This window comes from Cynara cardunculus, assembly GCF_001531365.2.
Source record: "Cynara cardunculus var. scolymus isolate 2C chromosome LG 12, CcrdV1, whole genome shotgun sequence".
Lineage (NCBI taxonomy): Eukaryota > Viridiplantae > Streptophyta > Magnoliopsida > Asterales > Asteraceae > Cynara > Cynara cardunculus.
Window position 1 is genome coordinate 3,702,835 of NC_037539.1, and position 17,305 is coordinate 3,720,139.

A 17,305-nucleotide genomic window follows, 5' to 3' on the forward strand; every position below is an offset into this window, starting at 1 on the left:
TATGTATGTATGTATGTATGTATGTATGTATGTATGTATGTATGTATGTATGTATGTATGTATGTATGTATGTATGTATGTATGTATGTATGTATGTGTGTGTATGTATGTGTGTGTGTATGTGTATGTATGTATGTATGTATGTGTGTGTGTGTGAGAGAGAGAGAGAGAGTACTACAACTTAAATCCTAGAGTGTTAGAGCATTTGAATTTAGACATTGATTTTGAGACTTTCTTGTAAAATAAAATTTTGGGTTATTGTTATAAGATATTTATCACTTTGACCAAATTGACACAATAATTTAAATAAAATTTAACTTTTGGTGCAATAAAAGTAAAAAATATCGATAGTAAAATCGAATCTATAACAACTCACTACAGAATTTTGACTATCGAGTCTATAATTAATTTTAGGATTTTAACTAAATACGAGTAAATGATACAGATAATTAATTAAATCAAAACAGTTTCAATAAAATATTATAGATTTTTCACGCTTTCTTGCAAACAAATGGCATCATTTTCAAGATTTATGCCCATAAAAAGATCAAAATGGTTGAATTTATGACTTCATAGAAGTCGATTGTACTTTTAAAAGCTTACTTGTCAAATAAAATGGCCAAATCATGAAGAAGAAGCTTCCTAACATATTGAAAACGACTATTTGTCAATTCAAAGTATGAAATGGACACAAAATTCTCGCATAAATCAAAAATCTTTTTTAACTTTTTCTTAACTAAACGTTGCTTAAAATATTTGAATCACTTAATCACACGACAATGGTGTAAGAAAGTTTACGGATGTCAATTATAGTTGTTTTATAATACCTGGTTTCATTTTTAAACATAAAAAAGTAAGTATCAGAAAAAAATATTAATCATTTTTTCAGATTCAGATATTTTAAATTCAAACCGATTTATTAAGTTTTTATATATTATATTAAATTTTATATTATCAGCTTTTGGAAAATGATTAGGAGACAAAATATGTATTACGTATTTTAATATTATATATGATGATAATATAAAATGTTTATTCGTAATTAAGTGTTGGCTATGTTTGCACTCAAAGATGGTTAAATTTGGATTTTTGTGACAACATGACAAACACAAATAAATTATACTGTGTAGCAAATCTATTTATGTAACTACGTCGAAGCAATAATTGTAGTGCTCTATAGGTTTGTTGTAACGTTATGCCTTAGGCACTTAATCGTTATGTTAATTTAAGTTGAAGATGATTCATATATCAAGTGAAATATATAACTGTATATGCATGTTATGAATCTACTTATAAAAAAAATTATATTTTTAATTATGAATGATAATACTGAAATCATTATATGTCGATTACGTAACATTTAAAAAAATTTAAAATGAAAAGGACATGCCAACCTCATTGGTCTTGTGAAAACGTTTAATATACTCAAGAATAATATTGTTATTAATCTAATAAAAGTATAGAAAATAAAATGATGATTTAGACCATTATGTCTTTTTCTCGAATATACAATTATTCAGTAACAAACTAACATAGGTTGTGCTTGTGTTGGTATGGACGAAACATATATTCTTAAATTATGTTGTAATTATTTAATTACATGTCTAAATAGAATTGTTGCAAATTTGAAACAATTTTATGAGTATCTAAAATTTTGATAACTAAATCGAACAAAAATGTGTTGTCATTTAAAATTATTTTATCTGCGTTTATATTAACATGAAATTCTAATGGGTCGTTTGGTTCGTAGAATGAAATTCGATGGAATTGGAATGCATCAAATGAATTTGAATTTGAGGGAATGAAATGAAATTTGACCATGTCTTGTGATTGCGTTTAGTTGCATGGAATTGGAATTAAATTCTTAACGGATTGGAAATTTTTTGTTTGGTTCATGGAATTCAACTTTGAAATCGGAATTAAATATCAACAAATGACCTTTTATGATTTTTGAATAACAAAATTGGACTAGTGATATCGATATCTAGTTATCTTGAATCGATCTCTTGATTACATATGTTGTCTATCGATCTCGTATAGATGGAGAAATTACGAAAGACAGCGAGAGCGTACCAGATGGAGATCGAACCAAAGATCAAATAGATGAGATGGTAGACGCAACGTTGAATAAATTTGGATTAGGGAAGGAATTTGTCGAAAATAAATTGAAATCCGAGGGTATTACCGTGGAATGTAAAATCTGTGAGTGAAGAAATTTATTAGAATTGAAAGGATTCCATCAGTGTTATTCTATGAACCAAATATTGTATTTGGAATTTGGTTAAAGGATTTGACCATTCAAATTTCTTTCAATTCCATCCAAATCCCCGAACCAAACAACCCCTAATAGTTTTATTTTTTGAGTTATTTAAAAGGATTTTAACAATTTTTATAAGTTTTTAATACGAGCTTACTTTTTTTGTCTATTAATAATAATTATTTGAAATTTACATTTCTTTGATTTTAGCTTGCATGGTTTTTTCTTATTGAACCCATATCCAATATTTAATCAATTACCAAATATTTTATAATAAGAGATCATAATTTTAAATCTCATAAAATATAAGGAGAATATGTGAGTTTATTTGTTACATTTATCGTATATAATGAATATATACTTAAAAAAAAGACAAGTACCAAATACTAAAAATGAATAATAGCATTCCAAATAAAGAAAGAAGACAATAATTAAGGGGGTTAAGTGTAAATATTGAATAAGAGAGGGGTCAAGCTGGCTCTCCAAAAGTTGACCGACCTCCTCACTTGCTTTGCAAGGAAATCCCCATCAGACGCGTCTCTTATTCGCACCCCTTCACTCGGTTATGCATTTATTCACAAAAATAAAATGTTTTGATTGGGTTAAGTCACATATTTAAATATCTAATTTAATAAAGAAAAACTCTTGTTCTTCATTATTTTCCACGACCAACGTGTCAATTCGTTTACTTCAATGTAATTGTTCTCAACGACGACGTCCCTGGTTGACATCTATAATGCATCGACGATTTCCAACATCGTCTGCGGGTTTTTTCTTTGTTTAAGGGTTTTTCGCTTCACCAATTTTTTCACTCATTTATCATTATTTAATATTTTTTTTATGTTTATTTCAAAATGGTTGATTTTTAATTGTGAAAACTCCATGAACAAATCTAAAATTATATTTAGTATAATTTTTTACATAAACATATACAAGTGTATATTTATCTTATATCTTTAAATTATTATAAAATATCATTAGTTGGGTCACGGGTGATAGAGGGTGTCAACCAAAGTCTTAAAAGTTACAAATCACCCCCCTTAACTTCCAAATTATCATAAATACCCCTCAAGTTTATTACAAATCACCCCCTTAACTTCCAAAGTCATGTGAAGTTTTAGTTAAAAAAACATTATTTTAACAATATGTCATGCATAATTAGTAAAGTAGATTTATGAGTTATTATAAACTTAAAATTATAGGTTGTCAATAACTTTAATAATAATTTCATCTAAGTTTAATCTGTAGTTATTGTATCAACATGTTATTTTAAGCTTTGGGTATTACATATAATGTTATGGTAGCTAAGAATTTAAAGCCACCAAACGGCCTTGACTCAGTGGCATCTAGTAACTCAGACCACCTTTCTGGAGGTTAAAGATTTAAGTCTTAGCAATAGTGAAAAATGTGTGAGTTATATTTGCAGTTTATAGATATTATATACTTGAAAAAAGAATGTAACCTTATACCATTTGAGAAAACACAATCATATTTTAGGTATTTGTAAAATTAGTGTTTATTTTACAACATATAGTTTTTCGTTGTTAATTTCTTGTTGTTTATCATCAGTTTTATATAACGTAATTTTTTGAATGTTATAATGTAGGCTTGTGATTTCTTAATGATCATCTAAACAAGAGTTAAATCATCATCTTCATTACGTAGTTCGTTAATAATTTTAACTTTTGTCCCTGTGATTTGGGAATTATGATTTTTATCTCTATGTTTGTAATTTATTGTTATTTTTGTCCCTGGATTAATTCTTGTATTTAAGTACAAGGGACCAAAACAATAAAAAATTGTAAAGCACAGGGGTCAAAACAATAATAAATTATAAAGACAAAAATAACATTAAATTACAATCCATGAGAATAAAAATCATAATTTCTAAACCAAATGGACGGAAATCAAAATTATTAACAAACCACAAGGACGAAAATGTAATTTACTCTTTAAACAATATCAATTTGTAAACCTAAAGGGGTTCTTTTGCACATAAGTAAACCTAAAGGGTAGTTATGTGATTTTTTCCCTATAAAGGGTCAACAACAATCTCATCGTCACCACAAATCAGAAAAGCAGTGTGCCGGCGTTTCTCGTTTGTCTTGGTCTGCCTCCAACCATATTTGAAGGCTTCTTGTTTTCATACTTATCGTCCCGAAATCAAACAAAAAGCCATGGGAAGGAAGCTCGATGCAATCCTTGGCCGGAAATTCAAGACTTCCAAGTTCAAAGCAACCGTGAACCTCGCCGTCTCCCGCCTCTCCATCCTCAAAAACAAGCGTCAAGCTTGCGTCGCCGTCGTTCGCTCCGATATCATCGAACTCCTCAAACTTAACCACCATGAACACGCTCTCCAAAGGGTACCCTTTTTCTCTGGTTTCGTTCTATTTAGCTTCCAAAAATCTTATACCAAAATGGAAAGCGTGATGTATTTTGAATTGTTGTATTATGTTGCAGGTTGATCAAGTGATTAAAGAACAGAATATGTTAGATGTGTTTGTAATGATGGATGGATACTGTCATCTGCTGTTACAAAGAGTCAGTCTCATAGAACACGAAAAGTAGGTATTTTTAAAGCTTTTTTTGCATCTTCATTTTCAAATTCGTGTTGTTTTTTCCTTTGGATTAAGTATTTTTTGTAAATTTTTCATCAGGGAGTGTCCAGATGAACTGAAAGAGGCAGCATCGAGCTTGATTTTTGCAGCTCCGAGATGTGGGGAGTTCCCGGAGCTCCAAGAGATTCGAGCAATTCTCACGTCTCGTTATGGGAAGGAATTCGCGAAAGGTGCTACTGATTTAAGGAGTAATTGTGGAGTTAGTACAAGGGTAAGAGTAAAAGCAGAATCTTGATCATGTTTACATATCGAATTAAGTTCAAATTTTTGACATTTGAAAGTACGTTTTCATGGTGTTAGATGATACAGAAGCTGTCACCCAGGCAATCAACCTTGGAGACCCGAATGAAGACCCTGCAAGAAATTGCTACAGAAAATGGCATCGTTCTGCAACTCGAGGACACGTCTCCGGTGATCAATGAAGTTGCTGAAGTTTTGAGTGTCAGGAATGGATCAAGTAGTAGACTTCAAAACAATTCGGAAGTTTTGGACGATGAAGTTTTGGGTTTCTCGGAGTCTAGGAAGGGGAAGAAGAAGTTTAGAGATGTAGAAGATGCTGCACAAGCTGCGTTCGAATCAGCAGCGTATGCAGCGGCTGCCGCCAGAGCAGCGGTGGAGCTTTCTCGATCAGGATCTTTCGGTTCTGATGATCCCGATAGTCCCAATTCTCGACCCAGAAAAGTACGTGATTCCGAGAAATCAAAACTCCACGTGAGATACGAGAAAAACCATGAATGGGAATCTGAATCGGAATCGGAATCTAAACACAAGGAGACTGTGGTAGAAAATGAGGGTGAAACATCAAAGAATCACAGATTGGCAAGAGACAGCGATGGTTCTGATTCCGATGGGCATAAGACGTCGGAGAAGGGAATGGTTTTCGATGAAAGTGATGATGAGATCGAAAACGAACCAGCTGGTTTTTCGTCATTAGGAAACTACAACGGTGGATTAAAGACAGAAGGTGCATTCACATCTGATAAGCAGTTCCCGATTAGGCCCAAAAATGCGGAGATGGGTCTTGGAATCGACGAACGACGATTTGGCGAAGGTTCGGAGATCGCGCAACTGGATTTAACAAAGAAGCCGATTTCTGTGAGGAACAAACGAGTGTACGGAAGATAACCAAGGGTAAGTTTTGTAATTACAGTCGTTGTAGATTGCCTATCTATTTTATTTGTTTTTTCTGTTCTTCATTTCATTTTCGATCGTTTTCTGTAAAATCCACCATTTTTGTATTGTTATGAAGCTCGTGTCTATGAATATTTCATTTTCTTATTTTTAATTTCACATCTGTTTTCATATATATTTTTTATCTGTTTTTTTCACGAAATCTATTCAGGGTTGTCTATGGATCTTTTTTACATATAAATATAGGGTCAAGTAACCGTAAAAAATAAAAAATTGAGCAACACTTTTGTAACCGTTCATTTGGACGTTATACACATGCACATAAAAAAAACTTATAAAAATATTATATGGTATGCAAATGTGCATAATATGTACACATGCATACAAACCAATAAAAACTTCAATTACTTGTATATATACATATGTACATACCGTATAGATGAACGGTTACCAGAGTGTTACTCAATTTTTCGTGTTTTTTAGGGCCTTCCTGTGAACCTCCCTATATATATAAGATTAATCATTTGAGAACTCTAAATTTAAAAAGATCCGTGAGAACTTCTACATTAAACTTTTTGTTCCACATGATATTTTTCATCTATGTATAGTATTTAATGTATTTAGTAACATATATTTAATTCACAATGTGTCTGTTCATATGTATTCGGTTCATAATGTGGAACTTTTTTACGTGTATTTTTGTTTTAACAAACACACTAAAAAGGTTCATATTTACGAATTGAATACATCTGAAATAAACACACTGTGAAACAAGTATATGTTCATTATAACATTAAATTTTTAAACATAAATAAAAAAAACGTATTAAATAGTTCATAATACACTAGTTATCAAATATTTAACGGAAAGAAAAAAGGTCATCATAAAACGTGTGTATATTGCATAAGGTTGTGTTTCTAAAGGAGTAATCTTAAGTGATAATTAGGTTGATGTTAGGTATATCTAATTTGGACCCTTGAGATTAACCATTATGTTAAAAGGAAAGTATTGTAACCCAAGTTGCAAATGCTACATCAAATTCTTTTCCTTAAGATTAATTAAAATTATAGAATACAACACGGACAACAGTCTCTTTCTATCTTAATTATTAAGAATCGGCAAACCAACTTATAGTTGACAGAAAAAATCAATCTGAACACCTATATCTATAAGAAAATAATCAGATAATACACATAATTGACACCAATAGAACCAACCTTGTCGGGCTTAATCATCATAAGCGGGTTTGAATGGAAAGGGTGAACGGATGCGATTAGCGTTATGATTGTTGGGAAGTTGGTATGGGAAATTGCTGGCAATTGGATGTTGAACAAGTCTGTCATCGAGAAAGGTTAGGGTTTGTGTGATGTAAGTGAATATGGATCTCAAATAAGGTCTATGTGATGTAAGAGGTGTTAGTTTCGAGTTGAATTTAGGCATGGCAATGGGCGGGGATGGGGCAGGTTTTGTAATCCCCGGCCCCGGCCCCGGTTTGTAGTAACGTCCCATTGGCCTCGGCCCCGGTCCCCAGCGGGTACGGGGATTATCATCCCGTCTCCGGTCAAATCTCTAGCAATCCCCGGTAAAACCTCGGTTAATCCCCGGTCAAACCCCATAAATAGCATCCTTTAGTTTGATTCTACCGGGGATCCCCGGGCCCGGCCCTGGTTTGAGTAACATCCCCCGTCCCCGGTTTGAGTCTACCGCGGATCCCCGACCCCGGGAACCGTTTTAACCGGAAATCCCCATCCCCGTTCGAATTGGGTGAACCGGGTTCCTCACCGGGTCGGGGCAAATCACCATCCCTAGTTGAATTCATATATTGCATATTTGATATTTTGAATCTTAACTCTTCAAGTTACTTTATGTTTATAAATAAGTATTTACAAAATATAATCAAATTGTTAAAATATAAAGATTTTTATTTATCAATCATCAAAACTATAATATTGTCAAATGTTACAGAAAGAAAATAAACCACCAAAATCTATGAGTTGAAATGTTTTTTCGTTGTGTAAATGGGTCCGGAAATTCACTATTTTGAGGCGACGTTAGACTGGGCGAAACCTTATTTAAATGCTAAATCAATTTGAACACCTTTCTTATTATATGAAAGTTATATATAGAGAGAAAAATATCGAAGTCTATAGAGAGAACCCAATTTCGATCAAGTTATCAAGAAATTTCAAAGCAAAGAAGTTGCAAATAGGAAGAGAAACTTATAGGGTATAGAAGCAATTAACAGAACAAGAAAGATATCAATTATTGTTGGTTAATTATAACTTCTTGCTGAATAGATTGGTGTTGCTTTGGTTATTTTGTTATATATATATATATATATATATATATATATATATATATATATATATATATATTTAGAGAAATACCATTAAATGTTAAAATCATCTGAATTAATTAATAAAGAAATCTCTAGATTTTGATAAATTTATAAACAAAACTTAGATAAAAAAACTTATGATTTCCATACAATAATTGATTAGAAGTTCAAATGAATTTAAATACGATTTTTAGTTAAAATATATATTAACGTTTTAAATAACGTAAGACATGACTGTGAAGTCAAACTTCAAACCCTTATAAGTTATAAGGTGATCAAAAGATAGTTATTTATTTTGAATGGTAAAATAGGGCAAGTGTAAAATGTCATTTTTTTATGGGATGTTTGGGATTGTTTATAAAAAAAACTTATTGAATTATTTTGGTCTGACACTGATAATAAATACTTGTAAGTGTTTGGATAAACAACTTATACCGATGCCAAACTAATAATAAGAAGTTTAAAAAAAATTAAACTCTTTTTACTAATAATAAGTTGATAACAGTTAAAAAAAAAAAACAATACTTGTTTCAAATAAGCAATCAAAACACCCCCTTAGTCTCCCGTTGTACGTTGATACCATAAACACAACGGAACAAAGCCTTTCTTTCATCTCTCTCCCTCCCTCCCCGCTTTCGGCAGTGGGCGAAAACACATACCCTTGGCATACGACGAACTCAAAGCCGGTAACGCATTTATTCTCGCCGGTGAGGTCTAGATTCACTCCGAACTCTTCTATCTCTCCTTCCGTTTATCCCCAAACTGTTCTCAATTTGTGTATCTGTACGCTTATCTGATATATCTTGATTTCTTGTTCGGATTTTTACATTGTTAAAATGAACCTTGCAGTTAATCTTATTGGAATCTCGTTTTCTTTTCTCGAATTTAAATTTCTTAGTTTCCTAATTGATATCTAGATTTGTCATTCTAGGGTTAATTCTAGATCTCACTTTTCGAAGGATATTTTAATCTTTTTGGAGGTTCACCCTTTTGTTTTAATTAGTTTACATGAACAATTTTAACTAAGCAAGCTGAGAGGGGCTTCATGTCATATATTTGGTTATGTGTCTCTACACACACCGTTACTCTTGAAAAACTATAGTCATTTCTTTGCTATTCAAAGATTAACATGAGGACTGCAATACATTTTTTTTTCAAGTTAACGATGGAGTCTTGGTTGATTAGCAACTCAGGAAATCTTCAAGATGCCGTTCATGGGATGATAGAATTGGCATTAAGTTAACTCCTGTGTGCAATTAACTCGTTAGGGATTTGACTGAAACTGTACTAGTGTTTAAAAATTCAGACAACTATGTCGATGGTGGACGAGCCCTTGTACCCCATAGCAGTACTGATAGATGAGCTGAAGAATGACGATATCCAATTGCGGTTAAATTCTATAAGAAAGCTTTCTACAATTGCCCGTGCTTTAGGCGAGGAGCGTACCCGGAAAGAGTTAATTCCTTTCTTGAGTGAAAACAATGATGACGACGATGAGGTCCTTCTTGCGATGGCTGAAGAGCTAGGTGTGTTCATTCCTTATGTTGGAGGGCTGGAGCATGCCCATGTGTTACTACCCCCTCTAGAAACTCTTTGCACTGTTGAGGAATCATGTCTGAGGGACAAAGCTGTGGAGTCTCTATGCAGGATCGGGTCACAGATGAGAGACTCAGATTTGGTTGACTGGTTTATTCCTCTTGTTAAGGTTGGTTAAATTTTTTTCTTTCTGTTGTAGATACTTATTGTCCTACATCACATGATGGTATCAACAGTTTGATTGTATCTACTTGGTTCTTGTTTGGTTGGAGTTCTTACACCTTTTGTTCTTTTGACTGCAGAGGCTGGCAGCTTGTGAATGGTTCACTGCTCGGGTTTCTGCCTGTGGATTGTTTCACATTGCTTATCCTAGTGCCTCAGAGATGTTGAAGGCAGAGTTGAGGTCAATATATAGTCAGTTATGTCAAGACGACATGCCTATGGTTAGGAGATCCGCCGCTACAAACTTGGGGAAGTTTGCTGCTACCGTAGAACCATCTCATCTCAAGGTTGATATCATGCAAATATTTGAGGATCTTACACAGGATGGTATGTTGTTTTTCTTTCATATCTCATTTATTTGCATTCCTACCTCAGTCTCCCTTGAGCTGTTTTATAGGTTTACGGTTTGGTTGCCACGGCAATGGCCTTTCTTTGAAAGTATGAAAGGTCTTTTTCTGTGTTATGATTTTATGCATGGTTATGTGGTGTCTCTCCCCCCTAGTCAACAAATTAATGGTGTAGGTACACGATGTCCATTCACCTTGCAATTTGTTTTAAAAAGCTGGCCACATCAGAGTCTTACCCTGACCACTCTAGCTATCTTGGAGGTGAAGATGATGCAATATCTTTGTGTCCCTCTGGATCTTTATGCTTGATTCAGATTTGTGCAACCCTGATTTGATGTGGACTGTAAATGACAAACCTGTTGTTGGGGGGGGTTGTTGCAACTCCAATTCAAACATCGACTAACATTTCAACTCGTTGGACGTATTCAATTTTAAATTTGTTCGTTTATCATTTTTAGTGAACTAGTAAGTCTTTTTATAGGAACCAACTCTCTTCCATCCCAGGAATAATTCTAGAGAGTTATACAGTCATCGACATTGGACTATAAAAGGTACTGAGATTCTATCATCTGGTTGCAGTTCAGATCCTGGTTTAGTTGTCAACCTTTGGTAGCCAATTCTTCTTTCTTGCTTCTGCTGTCTTCTCTGCCTTTTCTGTTGTTTAGATAGAGATGGAGTCTTCTGCAACTGAAAGAGAGAGAGAGGGATGGGGTGGACATGGACATGTGCTAAGCATAGGATAGTGTTTTGTTTTGTCCAGGAAACTCTAGGGCACATCTGTCCAAGTCTCTTTTCTGTTTTTACATATGCTACATTCTCAATTTTATGATTTAATCGTAGAGTTTTTTTTTAATTGTTACGTTTTATAAATGTAGGGATTATGCATCCTCAGGTGATTTGATTCTTAATAAATGACCAAAAGGTTATAGAACCATTTTATCGTCTCCAAGGGCCTTAGGTTTCACTTGGAGGGGGAAAATGCACCATTTTCGATCGAATTTGCAAAATCCAGTCAACTATGGTGTGCTTGCATTGTATTTGGTTTTATAGGTTGCTTTGCCACTTTGTAAGATTACTGCGAATTTACGTATGGAATGCTCATTAGGCTGCATAACAATTGTTCTAGTTGGTTTTTTAATTGCATGCTTAGTAAATAGTATCCTCAGCTAATTATGGCTCATTAGGCTGCATAACAATTGTTCTAGTTGGCTTTTTGATTACATGCTCAGTAAATAGTATCATCGGCTAATTATGGCTCAAGTTAGTAATCCAAAACTTAAGTAAAAGGTTAAGACACAATAGTTAGGCCAACAACAGAACCAAGGGATGGTTTTGTGGTTGCAGTATTTGTGTACACATTGCCGATCTTACACCTATCCACTTTGAATGCATTGGCTTCAACTATAATCTGATAAACCCCCAATTCTTTGATTTTTCAAGGACTACACTGCGAATGCTCCAGGCTTGCGTAAGAAAATAATATGGATGGAGGCATGCTGCCTATCAGTTTTCTGTATGATAAAAGTGCTTTTTATCTGCTTAGTTGTCGGTTCTGAATGAAGGTAGTCTGAGTTTAATGAGGACAAATATTCATGTTTCAAAAGTTTATTTTCCCTGAGAAAGTAGGCAAGTATTTCTTCCAACAAATGATGATGGATGTTTTTCTTACATGCACATAATATGTTCAAAATAATGTTACAGTTTGATGTCTTTCACATCATATCTTGCATCTTTGTCATTCTCTTGTTGTTTGGCCATCTGTCAATGTAATTTTTGTCTTTCTACAGATCAAGATTCTGTTCGTTTGCTTGCTGTCGAGGGTTGTGCTGCTCTTGGCAAATTGTTGGAACCCCAAGACTGTGTTGCACATATTCTTCCTGTCATTGTCAACTTTTCTCAGGTGTTTACCTGCGGTTTATGGGGATGTATCATGACCAAACAATATATGCTCTGTACTTAACCCAATCGGATTTCTGGAAATTATGTGCTGAAAATTATTGTTTGTTGTAAATTTTAGGTCATATCATAGTGCTATATTGATAAAATAATAAATAATTCCAGAAAAAAGGCTAATGCTTATTTGGATTTATGCAAACAGCTACGTAGAGAAGAAAGGATAGAAAAGTTAGTTGTTGAACAACAAAGCATATGATGTTGGATATACTTTTTCCACTTGTGTGGTGAACTTGGCTGGGCAGTTGGCTACTTCCAGAAGGTTTACAGTTGGGTGCTGCTTATGGCATGGATATTCTAAAAGGGACAAGGCTTGAGCTTATTGTTGCAAAAGCTTAGTCCCTGATAGCATGTAGGGATTTAGGGTTCGGAATGGTCTTCACTTTTCATGGAGAATCGTGTATAAGTAATGCACAAGGGCTCATGGCAGAACGACATGATGAAACCTGTCTAACTTATCCCTGATGTAAGCTAGTACTACTAGCAAGGATTAAATTCCCTAACAATTCTTTTTTTGCTTTCACTTTTTTTTGTTTCTTCTCTTGTACCTTTCTGGTATTATTTTGCCTCAATCCATGTAAACAAACTTTCTTGGCAACATTAGTGAGTTGGCCTTTTTCTTTCCCAAGATACTATTTATCTCTGCAATTCTGTTTATTTGCTTTCCATTGGGTGTTTGAAGTATGTCTATATCCATACTTTTAACTTACTATTGGAACGGGTTATTTGTTTTTAGGACAAGTCATGGCGCGTTCGCTATATGGTTGCTAATCAGCTGTATGAACTATGTGAAGCTGTGGGACCTGAACCTACCAAGTATGTTGCAGTTCTGATATCTAAAGTTGTCCTCCCAAAATATCTTGATGTACCTTTATTTTGTGCTATCATGTTGATTATTTGATGGCTGGCTGGTTGTGATAGGACGGACTTGGTTCCAGCATATGTGAGGCTACTTCGTGATAACGAAGCTGAAGTACGTATTGCAGCTGCTGGCAAGGTCACCAAGTTCTCTCGCATTCTCAGCCCAGAACTTGCGATTCAGCATATTCTTCCATGTGTGAAGGTGTGGTATTTACTAACAATTTCTCTTCCTCTCTCCCCCAACTTGCTGTCGGACATTGAGGAATTTATATCCTTTAATTTGGTTATCTTACCTCTTCCTATGATGGTATGTAGGAGTTGTCTTCAGATTCTTCTCAGCATGTTAGGTCTGCTCTAGCCTCTGTTATAATGGGCATGGCTCCAGTTTTAGGGAAGGTAATGATTTTATTTAATTATCTTTTAAAGTAGACAGTTGGTGTGCTGCGGTGATGACAATGACTACCGCGATTTATGATTTATGTTTGTGGTAAAATGCAGGATGCGACTATAGAACAACTTCTCCCTATATTTCTATCACTTCTGAAGGACGAGTTTCCAGATGTACGCCTGAATATCATTAGTAAGCTAGATCAAGTAAATCAGGTATGCTGCCATTAGAATGACTTGCATTTATGGGCTTATTATCAATTTCAATACATTATCATATATTAGTCCGAGTATATTATCGTTCCGCAATTTTTAAAAGTTGTCAAAATGATAGTCACTTGATGTTTATGTATCGATAGTCTAATTTGAAAATTGGGAATGAAATATAGAAGTTATGCTTCGGGTAGGTTTCAGTTATAATATATGTGGCAATAAGAAGGCAAAGCTATAATGAAAGCTCATTTTTGCATGTAGTTTAAGTATCTCTTAACCGAAGAAAAGATTAATATCTTAGAGTAGTTTATTTTCTATACCTTCTGTTTGTACTCAATAAATCCGTTAACTAAACAGAGTCTAGTGTCTTATAGACCAGTATTTAATGAGCTCAAACATGAAATATTTGACCAACTTTGAGACTGTATCCTTCAGATACAAGGAATTTGAGCACACAATTTTAATTTAGAGGATGCTGTCTCTTTGAAGTAAAATATCTGTCATCTTGTATTCCTTTGTTTGACATGTGTAATTATTTGGCTGTTAGTCCGTAATCTTTCAACTGAAGTCACAAGAACCCATTTTCATCTTCACAGTACCAAAAAAGAGGCAAATGTATTTCTCTTTGTCACTTTGATTAATCTTAAACCATTGCCTTCATCTGGAAGTCACTCCTTTAAAGTTGCCATTGCTTAGTTTTTGATGATCCTCTGACTATCATGTGAAACGTAAATAATCCTCTCTCTTCTCTTTGAAAGAAGTGGCGCCTCCGGTTCTGGTGGCGACTGAGATATTATATTGGAGAACTAACTATATGTCTATATAACATACAGCTCAGTATATGATATTGTTATGCCATGTCTTTAGTTGTTCCTCTCTCTACACCACCCGCTTCTTTGATTGCATGCCATGTTTGTTTTATTGTTCTCAAATATCTCTTCGGACTTGTTTTCCTCTTTGGTTTTTTTAAAGTGTATGATATTTATATACGGTTGTTCTCATTAACTGTTCTCACAGGTGATCGGAATCGATCTTTTGTCCCAATCTTTACTACCGGCAATTGTTGAACTTGCTGAGGACAGGCATTGGAGGGTTCGATTGGCTATAATTGAATATATACCTCTTTTGGCAAGTCAGTTAGGTGTAGGGTTTTTCGATGATAAGCTTGGTGCCCTATGCATGCAATGGTTACAGGACAAGGTTTGTGCTTCTTTGCTTCTTATGCATATCAGGGAACATGATGTATTCTTTCCTGGGTTTATCAACTTATTTCACTGAGCTGATATTATCTCAAAACTGGGATTAATCGACTCTAGAGTTCATTCATGGTGTGTCTATAAATCTAAAGTATCAGAGTTTGATACTACATATATTTGGCCTTCGCTTCCAATTTTACATTTTGTAAATATCACCTCATTTCTCTGAAAAGACAAAAAGATGCTCTTATGTTATATGAAATCCTGTCTTCTTGGTCAACAACTGGGTAAGTGGTCAATGGCGCAGCCCAAAGCACAACTAATATGGGGATCCCGCAAGGGGTAGTACTTTCTTGATTTTGGTCTTGTTTGTTTTTCTATATATTTATATATTTATGTATACACTATATTATTGTGTCTGGCTATGTTTTGTTAGGTTTACTCCATTAGAGAGGCTGCTGCTAACAACCTGAAGCGCCTTGCAGAAGAATTTGGTGCTGATTGGGCGATGCAGCACATTGTTCCACAGGTACAAACTAATGTACTAGGAATGCAGATAAATGTTGTCAGATTTTCGGATTTATTTATCCGAGTTCTGTATTGCTTTGTTGGCAGGTCTTGGAAATGGTCAACAACCCGCATTACTTGTATCGCATGACCATTCTCAGTGCGATTTCTCTACTTGCTCCTGTTATGGGATCGGAAATTACTTGTTCTAAGTTGCTCCCTGTGGTCATTACTCTATCCAAGGACAGGTGATTACATTCTTGATGGTATTACTATTCCTTTTGTCTCATGAAAATTGCATCATTTCCTCTATGGAAGACAAGTAAAATTTATTTATTTACCCGTTTTAAGTATACAAATCAATGCTACTGAGTTGGGTCTTGTATTCTAGATATCAATAAACAGTTAATATACATTACTACAAAATCAGCCTTGTAGGATGTCAAATATGTCTAAGTAGACGGCTTTATAGGACTTGAAGTTTATTGGACTAAACAATTGTGCGTCCTATATAAAGGTTGTTAGGTGTCATGTCACATTTGAGAAATATGTTTTTGGTGCATTTGTTACTGAACATGTTTCGTTTTCAGAGTGGCGAATATCAGGTTTAATGTGGCGAAGGTGTTGCAATCTTTTATTACCATCGTTGATCAATCCGTAAGCAACTCTTTCATTATTTTGTTTGATTGATTACACACGCTATGCACGTATTATGAAGGGATGTTTTTATCCAGGTGGTGGAGAAAAGCATTCGGCCATGCCTGGTTGAGCTGGCAGAGGATCCAGATGTGGATGTCCGTTATTTTTCAAAACAAGCTCTTCAGGCTATCGATCAAGTGATGATGTCGACCTAACTTTGAATTTGATGTGTCGGTTGCTAGAATTGTTCTTCACTTTTGACTTGTATGGCCGTTGTTGTAATGTCAATGTGCCCCCTCCCCCTCCCCCTATACAAAGCACCAAACATAAATACCATTAGCCTCTCCCTTTTTTCACTTCATTTTGTTTTTTTTCTTCCTGATTTTATCAGACTCCGATGATTAAAGATCCTTGTTTTTGTCATTCAAACCATTGCTGTTCATTGTCATTGTTCTGTGGTTACTTGGCCTATATATATATATATATATAACCCTAGAGGAGCGTTCAAATAAAAACTTGCCCCATTTGTGTAAATCAATCTCATCCATTCATTTTCTTGATCAATGATTAAGATTAGTTTATTTTATTTTAGAAAATTAAAAATTAAAAAATTAAAAAATATTAAAAAATTATTTTATTTCAATATTAACGGCAAAATTGGTAAACAAAAATAAACCATTTTATAATGAAACCTTTTCACATTGAAATAGTTTCATGAACATTAATTTCATAAAGAACAAAATATAATATGTACCCGTTTCATCATACATTTATTTCATAAAGAACAAAATAAATTATGCACCAATTTCATTTTCATCCTACTAACTAAACGGATCAACTTCAATCACAAAGCAACGTGGATCACCATGAAACTAGATCATGAATCGATTAGAGCATCAACATTTTCACCATTATAAACCTATTTCATTAACATGTAAAATATGCCTAAAAGAAGCAAATAAACCATTTTACAATGAAACCTTTTCACATTGAAACAGTTTCATGAACATGGATGATTTTTTTCCTCCAACCTCAAATCAAGATTTCATTCCATAAGAAGCTAGAATCTTCATACCACGTTTCCAGATTCATTGAATAAC

At 34.1% G+C, this 17,305-nt stretch overlaps 2 protein-coding genes across 6 annotated transcripts; both read left to right on the forward strand.

Annotated features, from left to right (window-relative positions):
- Window positions 1-4,330: 4,330 nt before the first annotated feature.
- On the forward strand, window positions 4,331-6,153 carry LOC112523261. The gene is made up of 4 exons (XM_025132784.1): window positions 4,331-4,620; window positions 4,718-4,821; window positions 4,915-5,086; window positions 5,176-6,153. The coding sequence occupies exons 1-4, from the start codon at window positions 4,435-4,437 to the stop codon at window positions 5,998-6,000; spliced, it is 1,287 nt and encodes a 428-aa protein (XP_024988552.1). The 5' UTR covers window positions 4,331-4,434; the 3' UTR covers window positions 6,001-6,153.
- A 2,806-nt stretch (window positions 6,154-8,959) lies between these two features.
- Window positions 8,960-16,634, forward strand: LOC112522952 (serine/threonine-protein phosphatase 2A 65 kDa regulatory subunit A beta isoform-like). Of its 5 annotated transcripts, none has more exons than XM_025132318.1 (13): window positions 8,960-9,056; window positions 9,636-10,049; window positions 10,183-10,429; window positions 12,237-12,349; window positions 13,139-13,218; window positions 13,324-13,465; window positions 13,579-13,659; window positions 13,762-13,866; window positions 14,881-15,063; window positions 15,496-15,588; window positions 15,675-15,814; window positions 16,157-16,223; window positions 16,301-16,634. In XM_025132318.1, the coding sequence occupies exons 2-13, from the start codon at window positions 9,657-9,659 to the stop codon at window positions 16,418-16,420; spliced, it is 1,764 nt and encodes a 587-aa protein (XP_024988086.1). In that variant the 5' UTR covers window positions 8,960-9,056; window positions 9,636-9,656; the 3' UTR covers window positions 16,421-16,634. The 5 variants fall into 5 exon arrangements, with proteins under 5 accessions (XP_024988086.1, XP_024988085.1, XP_024988084.1 ...); XM_025132317.1 differs by having other exon boundaries at window positions 9,651-10,049; XM_025132316.1 differs by having other exon boundaries at window positions 8,960-9,051.
- The last annotated feature ends 671 nt before the right edge of the window (window positions 16,635-17,305 follow it).